Below are 20,000 nucleotides of genomic sequence, written 5' to 3'. Positions count from 1 at the left end.
CCGACCGTGTGTAGGCTCCATCACACATTTTCCATAGGAATTTCCAACACGCAAAGTTTAAGAGTTTGCTATAAATTTTTCCGACAACGAAATCCGTTGTCGGAAATTCCGATCGTGTGTACACAAATCCGACGCACAAAGTGCCACGCATGCTCAGAATAAATTAAGAAACGAAAGCCATTGGCTACTGCCCCGTTTATAGTCCCGACGTACGTGTTTTACGTCACCGCGTTCAGAACGATCTGATTTTCCGACAACTTTATGTGACCATGTGTATGCAAGACAAGTTTGAGCCAACATCCGTCGGAAAAAATGTATGGATTTTGTTGTCGGAATGTCCGATCAATGTCCGACCGTGTGTACAGGGCATAAGCCTACAAATTAAGGCCCCTTTCACGTGGGGCTGTCCGTTTTTACTACTCCACTTGCTCAGATGACAAGTCCGTCTCTGCACGCTGTGCACGAATGGACCTGTCAGAGAGACCGCTCTCCCCTATGGGGGGGATCGGATGATTATGGACCGCCTGTCCGTTTTCATCCGATCCACTCCTCCAGACGGATGGAAAATAGGACATCCATCCGTCTAGATTTTGCGGAGCGGAGCGGATGTCAGTGGACATGTCACCGCTGACATCCGACGCTCCATAGAGCTGTATGGAGCGACCATTCAAATCCGCCTGAAAAAACTGACAGGCGGATCTGAACGGTCTGCACATAAGAAAGGGGCCTAACACAAATGACTAAAAACACAGTTTAACCAAGGTGAACTACAGTTTCAAGCGTGTGTGTGTACCAATACCAACAGTAAAATAATTCCTCTTAAGAAATGTGTGATTTACTGGTTGCCATGGCAATATTTGTGCAATCTGCTATACTCTATATTGTATTGTCTTTTTGCTTGAATTTGCAATAAAATTTAACAAAAAACGTAAAATAATCGAAAATATGTTACCAACATTTTATATTCCTGATATGTGCTTGTACCATGTACTTGTGTTTAAAAAAAGTAACCTGTTCTCCTCATGTTGCATCCTTTGTGTGAAATACTCGGTGATCCTGCCAGTCTCCCTGCTTTCTTATTTCAAACTGACCACACTAGGCATAGAAGCATATCCTTTTCAGCGTGGACAGTTCTCTGGCTGAGTGAGCAGCCTGTCTGTCCACTAATGGCTACCCCCCCCCCCCCCCCCCCATGTACAGCCATTCACTATGAAGATCAGTGTCCTGTTGTCTCTCCAAGCCCTTTATTGCAGCTGAGAATAGAGATTATAAGAAAAGGTATTCAATAATATATATATATATATATATATATATATATATATATATATATATATATATATATACACACATACACACACACACATACACACACACACACAGTTGTGCTGAAATGTTTGCATACCCTGGCAGAAATTGTGAAATTTTGGCATTAATATCGAAAATATGACTGATCATGCCAAAAAAAACTCTTATTTAAGGATAGCAATCACATGAAGCCATTTATTAATACATTGTTTTTGGATCCTTTTTAAAATCATAACCCATATCACCCAAATGCCCCTGGCCATGTTTGGTCTTGGTACAGGCACAGAAGGTGACTCGCACAGGTTAAAATGGCAATTTTAACCTGTTCCATAAAAAAGCTTGGTTACAATATGCCCAACACCTTGACATGCCTCATTGGCTTTTTTGTGGCATTGGCGCAGTAAAGGCTTCCTTCTGGCAGCTTAACCATGCAGCTCTTTTCTGTTTAAGTATCAATGAATTGTGCTCCTTTAAAAACAACCACACCGTCTTTTTGGAGAGCAGCTTGTATTTCTCTTGCGGTTACCTGTGGGTTTTTCTTTGTATCCTGAGCAATTCTTCTGCCAGTTGAGGCTGCAATCTTTCTTGATCTACCTGACCTTAGCTTGGTATCAAGAGATCCCCAAATTTCCTACTTTTTAATAGGTGATTAAACAGTATTGACTGACATAATCAAGGCTTTGGATATCTTTTTATATTCTTTTCCATCTTTGTAAAGTTTCATTACCTTGTTACGCGGGTATTTTGACTGTTCTTTTCTACCTCCTCATGGTTCAGTGTCTAGCCTGCTTAGTGCATCCATGTGAGAGCTAACAAACTCATTGACTATTTATACACAGACACTAATTGTGATTTAAAAAGCCACAAATGTGGGAAATTAACCTTTAATTGCCATTTTAACTTGTGCGTGCCACCTTCTGTGTCTGTACCAAGGCCAAACATTCCAGGGTATGTAAACTTTTTATCAGGGCCATTTGGGCGATTTTGGATAGCATTATGATTTTAAAAAGGATCCAAAGAATCCAAAAAACGATGTGATAAATGGCTTCATGTGATTGCTATGCTTAAATAAGACAATTTTTTTTGGCACGATCAGTCATATTTTCAATATTAACCACTTCACTACCCGCCTATAGTCATATGACGTCCTGGGATGGGATTCCCGGGCATCTAGGGGGCGCGCGCGCCCGCCGCGCTGCTCGGGACCCGATGCGTGTGCCCGGCGGCCGCGATGTCCGCCGGGCACCCGCGATTGCCCGTTAACCGGGCCGGACCGTGGATCTGTGTGTGTAAACACACAGATCCACAGCCTGTCAGCTCTGAGGAGAGCAATCTGTGTTCCCAGAACGGAGGAACACTGATCGGTCTCCTCCCCTTGAGCGTCCCCTCCCCCTTCAGTTAGAATCATTCCCTAGGAAACATATTAACCCCTCCCCGCCCCCTAGTGGTTAACCCCTTCACTGCCTGTCACATTTACACAGTAATCAATGCAATTTTATAGCATTGATCGCTGTATAAATGTGAATGGTCCCAAAAATGTGTCAAAAGTGTCCGATGTGTCCGCCATAATGTCGCAGTCACGAAAAAAAATTGCGATCGCCGCTAAAAAAATAAATAAATATATTTTTTTAAAAAATGCCATAAATCAAAAAGTATTTTGTAGACGCTATAACTTTTGCGCAAACCAATCAATATACGCTTATTGCGATTTTTTTTTTACCAAAAATATGTAGAAGAATACGTATCGGCCGAAACTGAGGAAAAAATTTGTTTTTTAAAAAAAAAATTGGGATATTTATTATAGCAAAAAGTAAAAAATATTGTGTTTTTTTCGAAATTGTCGCTCTTCTTTTGTTTATAGCGCAAAAAATAAAAACCGCAGAGGTGATCAAATACCACCAAAAGAAAGCTCTATTTGTGGGGAAAAAAGGACGTCAATTTTTTTTGGGTACAACGTCGCACGACCGCGCAATTGACGTTTAAAGTGCGACACCGCTGAAAACTAAAAATTGGCCTGGGAAGGAAGGGGGTGAAATTGCCCGGTATTGAACCGGTTAATGCCAAAATTTCACAATTTCTGCTAGGGTATGCAAACTTGAGCACGACTGAATATATATTATCTCGATTTATCACACACACTATATACACAAATTTTGCCTTTGATTACTATTGTAAACAGAATAGGTTGTTTTGTAAGGGTTTGAATATGCTTTAAGGCATTGTACACACAGGAGTCAGCCTGTATAAAAGCAACGTGTACAATAAGAAAATAAATATTTGCAACATTTTTTCAGAAGCTTTAGACAGTTTTGTTGAACCAAGAAACAACTTGACTAACTTACTGCTTGTTTAAAGTGACAGCATGTGACAGCATGTGTGCCTATTAAAATTTTTGTTTAACCCCTTCACAATGACCGCACACAAAAATGCGGCCTCGGCTTAAAAGGGTTTTACCCTCGGCTCTCTCGTCCCACCGGGAGGCCCGAGTGACCAGCCGACACGTCCGCTGGCTGGCGGAAGACCCGAATGAAGCCGGAATCAGCTTTGTTCGGGTGTTTTGATCTAGTAAGTAACCTGTGATTTCATGACATTACTTCCAGTTTACTTGGCAGCCAATGGTGTTGATTTTAAAAAATCCCTAGTATTCCAAAATGCAGATTTTGGCATTTTGAATACTTTTAAGTGCAAAGGAGGGATTTGAGGTCTTATAGACCCCAGATCCCTCCATAAAGAATACCTGTCACTGACTATTACTGTCACAAGGGATGAGCAACTATGTTTCAAAAAATGTGGAACTGAATGGGACTTTAATTGTGCCTCTGAGAAGTGTAAACAAATAGAATGCAACAATAGAATTATGAAAAAAATAAACAATTGTTTTAACTATAAAAACAGTTGAAAATACATTACAGTCTGTACGATTAAGTATGAATTCAGGGTGTGCAGATCCCCAACAATTAACAGAGGTGTGGCCTACGCGCTTCGCAGACAGTGCCGCTTCGTCAGGGCCTTGAAGATAGCACAATATGACGTCGTGTGAATTCTACAGATAAGACATTAATTAGTTTTTACATAGGTGTATGTTAATAACATATCATCATTATTATCATAGTAAGATCTAAATGTATATAAAACATTGAACATGCAAATACAGTTACATTTTCAGCCTTTTGGGAGTATAGCGATGTTTCTCATATGGGGAGTTAGGACAAAGAGGGTCGATTACATGCTGTTGGTTGTCTAGATATATGACATTAGAGTATGGAAATATATAAAGAAATACATGTAAAAGCCATAATGTTTCATGAACGTGTATTTCTCACTCACCAGAAGACTGTAATCAGAGAACACCGGCTTGGCGGAACAATGTGAGGCCTGGGAGCCCATGGGAATGCTCCACCCCACCTCAACCAAGGAGAATGGGTGGGTCCCTATGTATGCAGATAGTAAAGTATGGTAAGCCAGGTGGTTAGATAGAGGCCTCTAGGAGATGGAAAATAGCCAAAGTAACGGAAACAAAAGAAGAGGAAAGAACAAAATAAATGTGAATAGGAGTGGGAAGAGGGAAAAGGGGGGAGAGGGATGGTGAGAGAAGAATGGGACTGGGGAGGGGAAAAAAAAGAGGCGGGGGGGGGGGGGAGAAAAAAAGGGAAACAAAAGGAGGGGAGCCCAAAAGGCAAAGCAGAGAGGGAAAGGCAAGGGGGATGGGAAGCACTGGAAAAGAAGGGGAGAGGGAAAGAAGGAGGGAAGGAGAAGGAAAAGAAAGGGGGAGGGTGGAGAGGAAAGGGGTGGAAAAAGGAGGGGAAGTGCAAAGGCGAAAGCGGGAGATAGGGAAAAAAAGGGGGGGGGGACAAGGGAAGGGAGGACAATGAAAAGGAAGGGAACAAAAAATAAAGAGGAGAAACACCCGATGAAAAGAATATAATATGAAATAAAAATATAAAAACCCCTCCAAAAGTGAGAAAAGTCAAAGAGCAACGATGACACATTTATGGTGGGAGTGTCCAATAACGGAATACTGGCAAGAAGTTCTAAAAAATATAGGGGAGATAACTGAACAAAATATGGACCTGCTTGTTTCACGATAATAAATTACCAAAGAAACAATATATGAGATCAATGGCCCCAAAACTCCTGAATGCCGCAAAGGGTCTGATCCCAAAATATTGGCTAAAAAGTGGAAAACCAGATATAAGAGAGTGGTACGAAAAAATTGACTATTACTGTAAAATGGACTTGCTGAGAAACAGGGAGGGAAGAGATAATAAGTGTAACTGTCTCTGGGAGGGATGGAAATTATATAAAACCTCGGATATATATTTAGACAAGATGAAGGAAGGAGTAGGTATTTGAGCTAGAATGTTAGGGAACTTGGGAAGTAGCAAACCAGATAGAAGGGGGGGGGAATGGGAAGCTGGGGTCAATCGACTGAGAGATAAGGAAGGGACAGAGGAATTGTGGTAATCCCACATCTTGTTTTTTAAATTTTTTTGTAACTAAATAAATTAAATATTTGTTCGGAAAAATATCAAAGATAATCTTAAATAAATCCACAATGATGTGAAAAATGAGAGGGGACAAATTTGAGCTCCAAAGTTGTCCCTGTCCCTCCGGATCCTGGGGATCTATTCCAGTTCCCTGATCCGGGCAACTTGAACGACCCCAGGAACTCTCCTCCCATACACACCTCCCAGGATGCTAATTGGGTGGCTACAATTCCCTACATAAGGTACATCTCCTTAGTCTCTCCTCAGTGGCTCACCTGTTCACTTGTGTGGGGAACGCTGAGGGGAGACTCTGTTTGCAAGATCTTAGGTATGTAAACCTTTTTTCCACTCTGGTCATTGGTCTGAACACATGCCTGTATACATGTTTAAATAGTCTTCCCCTATAAGCTAACATTTTTGCATGTTTGGATTAAATCTCCAGCTAGCTGTGAATTCCGCTCTCCTTCTTACTTTGGAATGTTCTTTCCTTGATCGTTTTTTCCAAGGCCTAGAGATACACACCCTCCTCTTACCATAGTGAATAACCACAATTCAAGCATAGTGAATCTTTCGACTCCTAAGAGCATACTAATTTCCCAATAAGACTCTTTATATACCCCTACGCAGCCACTTGGTAAGCAATCTTAAACATGCTTTAATTTTTATAAGGACATTATTCCTAGTGTTTTTCTCACTGATTACAGTCTTCTGGTGAGTGAGAAATACACGTTCATGAAACATTATGGCTTTTACATATATTTCTTTATATATTTCCATACTCAAATGTCATATATCTAGACAATCAACAGTATGTAATCGACCCTCTTTGTCCTAACTCTCCGTATGAGAAGCATCACTATACTCCCAAAAGGCTGAAAATGTAACTGTATTTGCACGTTCAATGTTTTATAAACATTTAGATCTTACTAATATATACCCATAATGATATGTCATTAACATACACCTATGTAAAAATCTATGTATTAATATTTGTATACATCATGTATTTCATTTTTATTTACGCAATTACATAATTTATGCAGTACTACTTAATGTTTTATCTGTAGAATTCACACAACGTCATATTGTGCTATCTTCAAGGCCCTGACGAAGCGGCACTGTCCGCGAAACGCATAGGCTACGCCTCTGTTAATTGTTGGGGATCTGCACACCCTGAATTCAAACTTAATTGTACTGACTGTAATGTATTTTCAACTGTTTTTATAGTTAATAAAATTGTTTATGTCCCATCCAGTTCCACATTTTTTGAAACATAGTTGCTTATCTTCACGGGATGGTGTAGAAGTAGGAGTATTCCGCGTTCGCCCAACCCTTACACATGTCACAAGTAATGTTTATATTACTTGTGAAAGCAATGTATAAAAAAAAATCTGATCATCTTTAAAGAGACAGTGTAAAAATAAATAAAAGATGAAAAAAATAAAATAAAAAATCTAAAAGCGCCCCGTCACTCCGTGCTCGTTCGCAGAAGCCATCTCATACGCAAGTCACATCCGCAAATGATCTCCTCTGTACCTCTAAACAGGCAACCTGTAGAATTTTTTAAAACTTCCCCTATGGAGATTTTAAAGTACTGTCGTTTGTTGCCATTCCATGAGTGTGCGCAATTTCAAAGCATGACATGTTCGGTATCGATTTACTCTGTGTAGCATCTTTCACATTCTACAAAAAAATTGGGCTAACTTTACTGTTTTTTTTTTTTTTTTGAATTCATGAAAGTGTCTTTTTTCCAAAAAAAATGTGTTTGAAAGACCGCTGCGCAAATACCGTGTAACATAAAATATTGCAACAATCCCCATTTTAGTCTCAAGGGTCTCTGCTAAAAAAAAAAAAAAAAATTATATATATATATATATATATATATATATATATATATATATATATATATATATATATATATATATATATATGATATGTTTGGGGGTTCCAAGTAAATTTCTAACAAAAAATATGGATTTTAACTTGTAAGCAACTAATGTCAGAAAAAGGCTTAGGCATGAAAGGGTTAATATCCTCAAACTAAAAAGTGAAGTAAAGTGAAGTTTAAAGTCTTCAACAAAACTGCCTGGAAGCTTTGCAAATTTTTTAGACGTGTCAGTACACATTGCTCCTATGCAAGCGAAAGCACACGTGCACAAGGCCTTCAAGTGCTATTAACCACTTAAAGCTCGCCCACCGCATACTGTATATACTGCGGCAGGGCGAAATTGAGCGAAACCACATGCCTGAACGCAATTTCATGTAACAGTGTGTGGGCGTGCGTGCGCACCCGCTGCACGGAGGAGGAGCTGATGCTCGTGCCCGGCGGACCCGATGTCTGCCAGCCACCCGCGATCGTAATACAGAGAGGCAGAACGGGGATCTGCCTATGTAAACAAGGCAGATCCCGTTCTGACAGGGGACAACGTGGAGATCTGCTGTTCCTAGTGATCAGGAACAGCGATCTGTGTTGCTCCTGTCAGCACTTTCCCTACACAGTTAGAACGCACACTGAGGGAACACAGTTAACCTATCGATCGCCCCTGTAGTTAACCCCCTTCCCTGCCAGAGTCATTTATACAGTAATCAGTACATTTTTTTTTCTTTAGCACTGATCACTGTATTGGTGTCACTAGTCCCCAGAAAGTGTCACTTAGGGTCTGATTTGTCCCCCGCAATGTCGCTGTCCTGAAAAAAATAAAAATAAAAAACCCCACGCAGAGCGCCGTTACCAGTAAAAAACTAAACAAAAAAAAAAATTAAAAGTCCATAAATCTATCCCCTATTTTGTAGACGCTATAACGTTTTCACAAACCAATCAATATATGCTTATTGCGATTTTTACCAAAAATATTTTTTTGGATATGTATTATAACAGAAATAAAAATGTTTTTCTTTTAACGCAAAAGATAAAAACAACAGGAGGTGATCAAATACCACCAAAAAAAGCTCTATTTGTGGGGAAAAAAAAGGACATTAATTTTATTTGGGCACAGCGTCGCACGATGGTCAGTTAAAGTAACGCAGTGACGTATCGCAAAAAAATGGCCTGGTCATTAAGGGGATAAATCCTTTTGGGGCTGAAGTGGTTAAACCCAAAATGTAGCATAGATGTGGTTGTAGCATTAGTTTTCTTTTTTATGATTTTCCCCTTCTGTTTCCCCCTGTTATCTGGCCAGTAACACACCTCTTGTATTATAGTGCCTACATTCTGGATGAAGGAGTATGGGCCACCTTTGGACTGCAGCATTGTCAGTCTGGGGGGAGGGGACTGTTAGATGTACTAGCAGACTTAAATACAGTAATACATTTGAAGCCAAACACCAGTGAACACTTCATAAGCAGTTACAAGTTTTTTCCCCCCTTTTGGAATAATGGTTTTACAAAAATAAACTGATAATTGTAAGCAACCCTCAGTGGTAAAGGTTTTGTCTCATCCCTGTAACTGCTACATCTGCAGGACAGCTATTGAAAAACAGACAGACATACTGGTTGGATCACCAAGTGAAAAAAAAAGAAAGCTAATACAGTCATCACATCTAAGAACTGGTAAGCTTCAAAATCATAAAGGTTTGCTTTTGAGTTTAATACTGCTCCAAAGAGAAACTGCAATCATACAACTTGCCTCAAGTTGACCAAGTAGCATAACCCTTGTTTATTTCTTTGTTGTAGCACACCAATATAGATTTGAGCCAACTTGTCAGTTGTCTTACAAAAAAAAAAAAAAAAAATTATCAGAACCCTATAAACTACCCATAGACATGAGATGAAAGTCACTCAGGCTGGTCAGACCAGATGAGGATACTGTAAATATTGTATCTTTGGGCCTGGTCTGTTGGCTGATTGCTCTTGGGAGGTAAACAAAATAAATCAGGCAGATCAGACCCACCTTACAATCTATAGACATAAACTTTGGTCTCTAGACCCTGTTAGAAAGCATCTCATAACTGGGCGTAACCCAAAAATATGTTTGGCTTTATTTTCGGTTACTATTTTTAAACAAACATTCAGTAAAAACACTTTATAAAACGAAATGAGCAATACCAGGGAGGACACTGGTTGTCAAGATGTGCTCATTCGAATAGTATATAACAGTAAAGTACATAAAAAAATAAACATTTAAAAAAAAATCTACCAACTAGGCTGTGCTGCCATTCTTTCCATATAATCTCTTGCAAAGCCAATTGCTTCAGTGTTGTCAGGATTCAAGATGCAGTATATTGCCAGTGCTCCCAAATTGTTGCCGTATATTTCATTCCATCTGGCTGAAAAGTCCTTTGGTTCCCAGGGTGGTAGGTATTCGGTGGGGTTAGTCAGCATTGTATGAACTGCCTCATTAATACGTGATGCAATGTACTGATGGCTACCTGCTGCTTGGGCACGCAGTTTCGCCACTTCGCCTTTGGAAAAGTACAACATGGGATAGCCGTCATATTTCGCATTTAAAAATGGGATTTTAGAATTTGTGTTTTCCTCTGTGCCACACACAATTATACAAGAAAGCAGGTATATGAAGAACACACTGGGGGCCACCCGTGTGAGTGTCCTCATTGTAGCATAAGATCTCCAGGCCACACACTCTGCCAGATCATCTTTGATACTGCCTGGGGAAGAGAAGAACATTAAAAATTAATAAAATAAAAAAATATAGCAAAAATAAAACCAAAGTTCCCACAATTCTTCTTCTTGCAGAGGGTGAGGGTAAGTGTTAGAAGTTTAGTTCTACTTTAACCACCTCCTGCCCGCCGTATTGTCAACTGACGGGCAGGCGGCGGTTCTCACGTTCTGGGAAAATGTCATGATTTTGCACAGCGATCGGTGGTGTGCTCTGTCCCTGGGATATGGCACATCACCGATCTTGGTAAAGAGCTGATGACAAGGCTCTTTACCCATGTGATCTGCTGTGTCCAATCACAGCGGATCACATATAAACAAGGAAATGCCAGTTATCAGCATTCCTTTCCTCATACTGACAGCGTGTGAGGAGAGCTGATCAGTGGCATTTCCTCACAGGGAAGATCCGCACAGATAATCAGGGCATTGATCAGTGCACCGATGATCAGTGCAAACCCAACAATGCCCAGCAGTGATGCCAGTCAGTGCCGCCTTATCAGTGCCCATCAGTTTCTTTTTTCGTTTTTTTTTTTAGCAAAAAATAAAAAAATTATACTGATAACGTTACTAAGACACTCACAAAAAAACTTAGTGTCATTATAAATCAGTATTAAATATGTCCATTAGAATTGCCAATATCTGTAAAGAAAAAAAAAAGCCTTATGCCCTGTATACACGATCGCACATTCCGTCAACAAAGGCCATCTGATTTTTTCCGACGGATGTTGGCTCAAACTTGTCTTGCATACATACGGTCACACAAAGTTGGTCGGAAATTCCAAACGTCAAGGACGCGGTGACGTACAACACGTATGACGAGCCGAGAAAAATGAAGTTCAATAGCCAGTGCGGCTCTTCTGCTTGATTCTGAGCATGCGTGGCACTTTGTGCATCGGGATTGTCTACACAGGATCAGAAAATGTGCGATCGGAGCTTGTTGTCAGAAAATTTTAGATCCTGCTCTCAAACTTTGTGTGTCGGAAATTCCGATGGAAAAAGTCAGATGGAGCCCACACACGGTCGGAATTTCCGACAACAGGCTCCGATTGCACATTTTCTGTCGGAATGTCAGACCGTGTGTACAGGGCATTAGATGCAGATGCTGTCTGAACAAAATGAAATCTAGTGTCAGTCATCTCTCACTACACCCGCACCATATTAATGCACAAAAATACACATTTGATGTTCAATAAAGATTTATAAGAAACTATAACATTTTTTTATAATTTATTTTGAATTGCTCTTCTGAAACTTTTTTTTTTTTAGTCATGTGACTGGCACAGCACCAATCAGGGCTGGCCAGACACATACCGTTGAGAGCTTACATCAGCAGAGTAATTAGAAGCCCCTTCCAAATAGCTTTCCCTGCAGATGCCAAAGAACATGTGACCATACAACAGCGGTGCAGGAATAAGGCATGATACTGTGTATATCATTTATGTGAATTAAAGGCATAATGAGCTAGTATGCATACTAGCTGATTATGAAATACTCACCTTAGATCAAAGCTGTTGCAGCGGTCCCCATACACCACTGTGAACAGTGGCATGTCTCTCAGAGTTATTTCCAGGTTTGCGGGCTCCAGAGCTGTTATTGGCCGGAGCTGCGATGACATCACTCCCAAGCATGCGCATGGGAGCCGCCGGTCATAGCACAGTTTCTGAAGAAACGGCACGAGCGAGCCGTTTCTTCAGTGTGCATGTGCCGATGACGCTATTCAGGGTACCTACAGGCAAGCCTTGTTATAGGCTTATCTGTAGGTTAAAGTGGTGTAACAGGTTTTATAACTACTTTAAGGAGAAGATGTAGCCCATTATTGGAACCTCTTTTCATTGCTGGCCAAGATGTACCGGCACATTTGAAATCCAGGGAGTTAGCATATCTGAGCTGAAGAAAGAAAGTAATGCTATCCTTTAAAACTGCTCAGCAGTGCTTTTAAGATAAAAAAAAAAGAAAGTGGGTAATCTAGAAAATATAGATGTCACCACATGGTCAAAATGTCCCCTGTAGCATAGGCCTTAATAGAGTATTTTTTTTTTCTTTTAAAGTAAAATTAAGTGGTTAAAATGTGCTCTTGCTCATTATGTGGGCCAACGGTAGCAGGCTGTATAAGAGCAGTCCTAGGAAAATGAGGCCATGAGCCAAGTTTATTGTGCATATGCACACTTACTCAAGCAATAAGGAATTAATGGCAGATTCTATTTTCACTTCTGGCTAGTATATTTAAACACAATTCTGTCTTATGATTTTCCTTCTGCTCTAACCTTTCCCCTCTGAAGAATGTAAAGAATTCCTTTTCTTTCCTCTAGGGATTTTTGGTCTGCATTGACTCAGACAAGTAGTTGAAAGTAATACTTAATGGCTAAAACACACAAGAAAGTTGCCTGCAGATTATTTTTGCATTTTTTTTATACCAAAGGAGGTTGTAGCTGCATTAATGCACTTGGAATTACTACCGTTATAGCTTTCAGTATAAAAAAAAATTAAATAAAAAATAAATAGATAAAAATGATGTCTGGACTAGAGGATGCATTCAGTATACCAAATAGTAATGCAGCTACTTCCTGTAATGAAAAAAAAACAAAAAACACACACACACTTTTGCCTATTATGCAGAAGCATGTCAAGGTTGTGCATACTATATCAGCCTTATGTTGGATGATTTCTAGCAAGGTAGCAAATAATGGCTTTTTCAGCTGCCAATTCACCCATATGTTAGCCCATTTTTTGCATAGTCAAAAGGAAAAAAGGCAAATTTGATGAAGCTTTCTGTAACCAGGGAAGAAACCGCAGGCTTGGCATTACATGGTGGCTAACCTTCAGTTATACTGGCACTCTTGACACAGCCTTTGGTTCCCAATGTGCATATTAACCAGCGAATTATACATCGCTGACAATTCTCCCTCATTTGGAGGCACTGTCTTTCTCTTGAGACCAAATCCCTCTGTCCCTTGTGCAGCCTCAAATATCCCTTTTGTGGCCTGAGGTGTACATCGCTATACAAAACATACTATAGTCGACCCCTGAAATTTGAGGGAGTTACATTGGTAGAGCACCCGCGAATTTTGAAAAAACCTGAATTTTGGATGTGGTCCAAAAAAAAATGCCTATAAATGCCTAATTTTTAAACTTCTTCTGGCGCTTAGGTTCATTGCTAGAAGCCTTAGAAGGTGCAGGATGTTTGGGCAGCTTTAGGAACAAAATGAAAAACAAGAGAACAATCAGAGAAACACTCAAGTGGTAAACTGTTCTGATGTGGGAATGCTGGGCTGCATTTGCCGGAGAGGAAAAAATCCACAAACGACTGAGGCCATGAACTCTGAACCGTGATATTGCGGGGGGTCGACTGTATTTTACTACCAAAAATGTTATGCTACATTAGACTTTTATCCGACCTCTATTATTGCATTTGTTATTTTGAAAAGCCAATATAAAAATGAAAAAAAATAATGGAAGTCAAAAGTGCACTTGTGTTGTTTAGCCAACCATTTTCTGCATATCAACTTGATAACCAGGGCCATGGCGTGTTCTTTGCCTACATCCTGTGCGCTAAAAGGTGCCCTTCTATCATTTCAGAAAATTAGAAGGTATGTATTTCAGCCAACTTTTGGCATTTGGCAGCACATTGCACTTTGCCTGTGGCATTTGGCAGTCTACTGTATCTAGGACCCACCTGCTCACAGCACTCTTTCACAGTGTGCTGCATCCCATCTGTGGGCCACCCTCAATCTTTGTATAGTTCTGTGTTGCTAAAACAGCATTCTGTGTATTATTCTGCTTCTTTAAACTAAAGAACGTGCCCCAGGACGTCAGATGTGATGAAATGCGTAGGGAGGAGCACTGTGCTGACGTCACCGCGATACACAGAAGTCCTGGAACCACGGGCTGTTACAGACAGCTGGCCGGCTTAATTCCAAAGCATCAGAGTAATCTCACTGTTAAAAGATATCAGTCAGGAGAAGGGTACAAAAGAATTTCCAAGGCATTCAATATACCATGGAACACAGTGAAGACAGTCATCATAAAGTGGAGAAAATATGGCACAACAGTGACATTACCAAGAACTGGACGTCTCTCCAAAGTTGATGAAACTTTATGGTTGAATCATGAACACTGATCTTACATGAGGCAAGTGAGGCCTGCAGTTTTTTAGATGTCGTTCTGGGTTCTTTTATGACCTCCTGGATGAGCCGTCGTCATGCTCTTGGAGTAATTTTTGTAGGCCAGCCACACCTGGGAAGGCTCACCACTGTTCCAAGTTATCTCCATTTGTGGATAATGGCTCTCCCCATGGTTCACTGGAGTCCCAAAGCCTTCGAAACCCTTCCTAGACTGATACATTACTTTGTTTCTAATCAGTTCTTGAATTTTTTTTAGATTGTGGCATGATGTGTGGCTTTTTGTGATCTGTTAGCATGCTTCACTTTGTCAGACAGCTTCTATTTATGTGATATTTTTACTCAACAGGTCTGGCAGTAATCAGGCCTGGGTGTGGCAAGTGAAATTTAACTCTGCTTTCCAAAAAATTGTGGTTAATCACAGTTCATTTATAATTCAGCATGGGAGGGGGCAATTATTTTTTCACATAGGGCCAGGCAGCTGAACATCTTTTTTCACTTAATAAATTGAATAACTTAAAAACTGCATCTAATGCCGCAAGCGGACTTTTCAGCATCAAAAGGTCAGACGGTCTTTCTGATGGACTTTCGACCGACTTTCGGACAACCGGATTTGCCCACACAGTCCGTTGCTTTGAACGGGATGACGTACGAAGGGACTAGAATGAGGAAATTCATAGCCAGTAGCCAATAGCTGGCCTTGCGTCCTTTTTTGTCCGTCGGACTAGCATACAGGCGAACGGATTTTTCGACCGGACTCGAGTCCGTCGGAAAGATTTGAAACATGTTCAATATAAAGTCCGTCTGATTTTCGACAGAAAAAGTCCGCTGAAAGTCCGATGAAGCCCACTAGGGATGAGCCGAACACCCCCCGGTTCGGTTCGCACCAGAACCTGCGAACGGACCGAAAATTTGCACGAACGTTAGAACCCCATTGACGTCTATGGGACTCGAACGTTCAAAATCAAAAGTGCTCATTTTAAAGGCGAATTTGCATGGTAAAAAGGGTTTGGGGACTCGGGTCCTGCCCCAGGGGACATGTATCAATGCAAAAAAAACATTTAAAAACAGCCGTTTTTTCAGGAGCAGGGATTTTAATGATGCTTAAAGCAGAAAAAAAAAGTGAAATATTCCTTTAAATATCGTATCTGGGGGTGTCTATAGTATGCCTGTAAAGTGGCGCGTGTTTCCCGTGCTTAGAACAGTCCCTGCACAAAATGTCAATTTTAAAGGAAAAAAAGTCATATAAAACTGCTTGCGGCTTTAACCACTTCAGCCCCGGAAGGATTTACCCCCTTCCTGACCAGAGCACTTTTTACAATTTGGCACTGCGTCGCTTTAACTGCTAATTGCGCGGTCATGCAATGCTGTAACCAAACGAAATTTGCGTCCTTTTCTTCCCACAAATAGAGCTTTCTTTTGATGGTATTTGATCACCTCTGCCGTTTTTATTTTTTGCGCTATACATGGAAAAAGACCGAAAATTTTGAAAAAAAATGATATTTTCTACTTTTTGTTCTAAAAAAAATCCAATAAACTCAATTTTAGTCATACATTTAGGCCAAAATGTATTTGGCCACATGTCTTTGGTAAAAAAAATGTCAATAAGTGTATATTTATTGGTTTGCGCAAAAGTTATAGCGCCTACAAACTAGGGTACATTTACACAGAGGCATGGTGAGTATTTTGCAGCTCTCATTTGTTTTTGAAAATGAAGAAAGACAAAAAAAAAATTTTTTTTTTTCTTTTTTTAATTTTCAAAACTTTGTGACAAAAAGTGAGGTCTGCAAAATACTCACTATACCGCTCAGCAAATAGCTTTGGGTGTCTACTTTCCAAAATGGGGTCATTTGGGGGGGGTTTGTGCCACCTGGGCATTCCATGGCCTCCGAGACTGTGATAGGCAGTGAAGAGTGAAATCAAAAATGTACGCCCTTAGAAAGCCTGAAGGCGGTGCTTGGTTTTCGGGGTCCCATACGCGGCTAGGCTCCCAAAAAGTCTCACACATGTGGTATCCCCGTACTCAGGAGAAGCAACAGAATGTATTTTGGGGTGTAATTTCACATATTCCCATGGCATGTTTGAGCAATATATAATTTAGTGACAACTTTGTGCAAAAAAAAAAAAAAAAAAAAAAAAAAAAAAAATTTGTCTCTTTCCCGCAACTTGTGTCACAATATAAAATATTCCATGGACTCGACATGCCTCTCAGCAAATAGCTTGGGGTGTCTACTTTCCAAAATGGGGTCATTTGGGGGGGTTTTGAACTGTCCTGGCATTTTATGCACAACATTTAGAAGCTTATGTCACACATCACCCACTCTTCTAACCACTTGAAGACAAAACCCTTTCTGACACTTTTTGATTACATGAAAAAATTATTTTTTTTTGCAAGAAAATTACTTTGAACCCCCACACATTATATATTTTTTTAAAGCAAATGCCCTACAGATTAAAATGGTGGGTGTTTAATTTTTTTTTTTCACACAGTATTTGCGCAGCGATTTTTCAAACGCATTTTTTGGGGAAAAAACACACTTTTTTACATTTTAATGCACTAAAACACACTATATTGCCCAAATGTTTGATGAAATAAAAAAGATGATCTTAGGCCGAGTACATGGATACCAAACATGACATGCTTTACAATTGCGCACAAACGTGCAGTGGCAACAAAATAAATACATTTTTAAAAGCCTTTAAAAGCCTTTACAGGTTACCACTTTAGATTTACAGAGGAGGTCTACTGCTAAAGTTACTGCCCTCGATCTGACCGTCGCGGTGATACCTCACATGCATGGTGCAATTGCTGTTTACATTTGACGCCAGACCGACGCTTGCGTTCGCCTTAGCGCGAGAGCAGGGGGGACAGGGGTGCTTTTTTTTTTTCTTTATTATTTTTTTGCTTTTTTATCTTATTTTAAAACTGTTCCTTCCATTTTTTTTTTTTTTTTAATCATTTTTATTGTTATCTCAGGGAATGTAAATATCCCCTATGATAGCAATAGGTAGTGACAGGTACTCTTTTTTGAAAAAATTGGGGTCTATTAGACCCTAGATTTCTCCTCTGCCCTCAAAGCATCTGACCACACCAAGATCGGTGTGATAAAATGCTTCCCCAATTTCCCAATGGCGCTATTTACATCCGGCGAAATCTAAGTCATAAAATGCTCATAGCTTCCGGTTTCTTAGGCCATAGAGATGTTTGGAGCCACTCTGGTCTCTGATCAGCTCTATGGTCAGCTGGCTGAATCACCGGCTGCATTCTCAGGTTCCCTGTTGAGACAGGAGAGCCAGAGAAAAACATGGAAGACGATGGGGGGGGGGGGGGCATTCTCTCCCACTGCTTGTAAAAGCAGTCTAGAGGCTAATTAGCCGCTAGGATTGCTTTTACATGAAAGCCGACCACTGGCTGAAAAGAATGATACCAAGATGATACCTAAACCTGCAAGCATCATTCTGGTATAACCACTCAAAGTCGTGAATGCTGTACCTGAAGACAAAAAAATGGTTAACAATAAAGCACAGTAAACAGTAAAGTATAAAAAATTGCATACCTGAAAAGCAAACATGATAAAACATAATAACAATAAAACATTGCAGAATAGAATACAGTAAAAAAGAGCAGAACAATAGAGAGAATAGAGAGAGAGAGAGAATAGAGAGAGAACAATAAAACGACAACTATTATTTTTTATTTTATATTTTTGTTTGTGTTTTTTTTTTTTTTTTTTTTTACACTTTTTTTGTAACTGTAACTTTTATAACTGTAACCGGTTCCAGGTTCGGGTCTCTCAAAATGCGATGGCATCTTGGGAGACCCTGTGAAAGTGTGCCTAGTCTGTGCAATGCTGTACCCTACGCTAATACTCAACTAGTGAATGGTAGCGTTCAAAACATTCACCAATGCAAAGACCAGGATTGTCAGGACAGGAGGGACAATAATAGCGGGTGTCACGCCTATATTCGCTCTTGCTGCAGACTTAACATCTTTTTTGGGGGGGTTCGCTGGGTAGGGGTACTCGGGAGGACATAAAGAAAATGCCTCTCATGCAGCCGACTGCATTTGGTTGGGGATGTGAATGGGGGAAGTATGGGCGCTGCAGAAGTGGTGGGTTCCCAATTAGGATTGGCGAATGCAGCAGGAAGGGCATTATGGGCACGACGGGCCTGTGTTTGTCTTTTTGGTGGCAGCGGGACACTACTTGTGCTTGCCACCTCACCAGCTTGAACTGCACTTATGGGACTCGCCACGTCACCAAGTGTTACTGCAGTGCTGGTTTGACTACGACCGGGGTGTACTAGGCCGCTGGCGCTTGCCAGTTCACCAAAACGCTACCAAAAAAACTGTTAGCGATCGCAGGGATCAGGCCTGACTCTGCGAACGCTGCAGTTATGCGTTTAGTGTTTTGTAAGTGACAGTGATCGATCGATACTGCACTTGGGTGGGCTGGGCTGGGCCGGGCGGAGGGGCAAAACGCAGGTGCTAGCAGGTATCTGGGCTGATCCCACTAACACTGCGTTTTTGGGAACCCTAAACTGCTGGGGACGCCAGTATAGATCTGATCGGATCAGATATTGATGCGTTCAGATACTATACCACTAAGGGAGGTGTACGGTGCGTGCGTGGGTGTTAGCGCTACTGGCACTAACCTGACGCTGCCTGGGGCTGGTGCTTGCCAGTTCACCAAAACGCTACCAAAAAAACTGTTAGCGATCGCAGGGATCAGGCCTGACTCTGCGAACGCTGCAGTTATGCATTTAGTGTTTTGTAAGTGACAGTGATCGATCGATACTGCACTTGGGTGGGCTGGGCCCAGCCGGGCGGAGGGGCAAAATGCAGGTGCTAGCAGGTATCTGGGCTGATCCCGCTAACACTGTGTTTTTGGGAACCCTAAACTGCTGGGGACGCTAGTATAGATCTGATCGGATCAGATATTGATCTGTACAGATACTATACCACTAAGGGAGGCGTATGCTGCGTGCGTGGGTGTTAGCGGTACTGGCGCTAATCTGACGCTGCCTGGGGCGACGCATATCACCGCCGGGCGATCAGGGGGCTAAATCTTTATTCGGTAATAAACGGCAGGGTGCCCTGACACTATAAAAAATAAACAAACTAACCAGCGTCACCCGTAACGGTTATACAGTGATCAGTGGTGAAAGGGTTAACTAGGGGGCAATCAAGGGGTTAAAACATTTATTAGGTAGTATATGGGGGTCCCTGACGCTATAAAACGCTGACGGCGAACCTAAATATTTACCTCACTAACTAGCGTCACCAGCGACACTAATACAGCGATCATAAAAATGATCGCTTAGCGACACTGGTGACAGGGGGTGATCAAGGGGTTAAAACTTTATTAGGGGGGGTTAGGGGGTAATCCTAGACCTAAAGGGGGCCTAATACTCACTGCCCTAACACTGTAACTGTCACAAACTGACACCAATACAGTAATCAAAAAAAAAAAAAAAA

General features: G+C 40.9%; 1 protein-coding gene across 3 annotated transcripts in view; it reads right to left on the bottom strand.

The window, feature by feature from the left end:
• Positions 1 to 20,000, bottom strand: part of DSE (dermatan sulfate epimerase) — a 103,262-nt gene that overhangs the window by 20,071 nt on the left and 63,191 nt on the right. Inside the window, exon 2 of one of the 3 annotated variants that reach the window (XM_073627120.1) lies at positions 9,928 to 10,392. In XM_073627120.1, the coding sequence (XP_073483221.1) occupies positions 9,928 to 10,343 (416 nt within the window). In that variant the 5' untranslated portion in view covers positions 10,344 to 10,392. Of the gene's footprint in view, positions 1 to 9,927; positions 10,397 to 20,000 lie in introns of those variants that run through there. The other 2 variants (XM_073627119.1, XM_073627121.1) reach the window with 2 other exon arrangements.

The sequence above is a fragment of the Aquarana catesbeiana genome, linkage group LG04 (genome assembly GCF_042186555.1).
Source record: "Aquarana catesbeiana isolate 2022-GZ linkage group LG04, ASM4218655v1, whole genome shotgun sequence".
NCBI classification, from domain to species: domain Eukaryota; kingdom Metazoa; phylum Chordata; class Amphibia; order Anura; family Ranidae; genus Aquarana; species Aquarana catesbeiana.
Note: the sequence above shows the minus strand (reverse complement) of the source record. Positions and strands in the feature narration are given on the sequence as shown.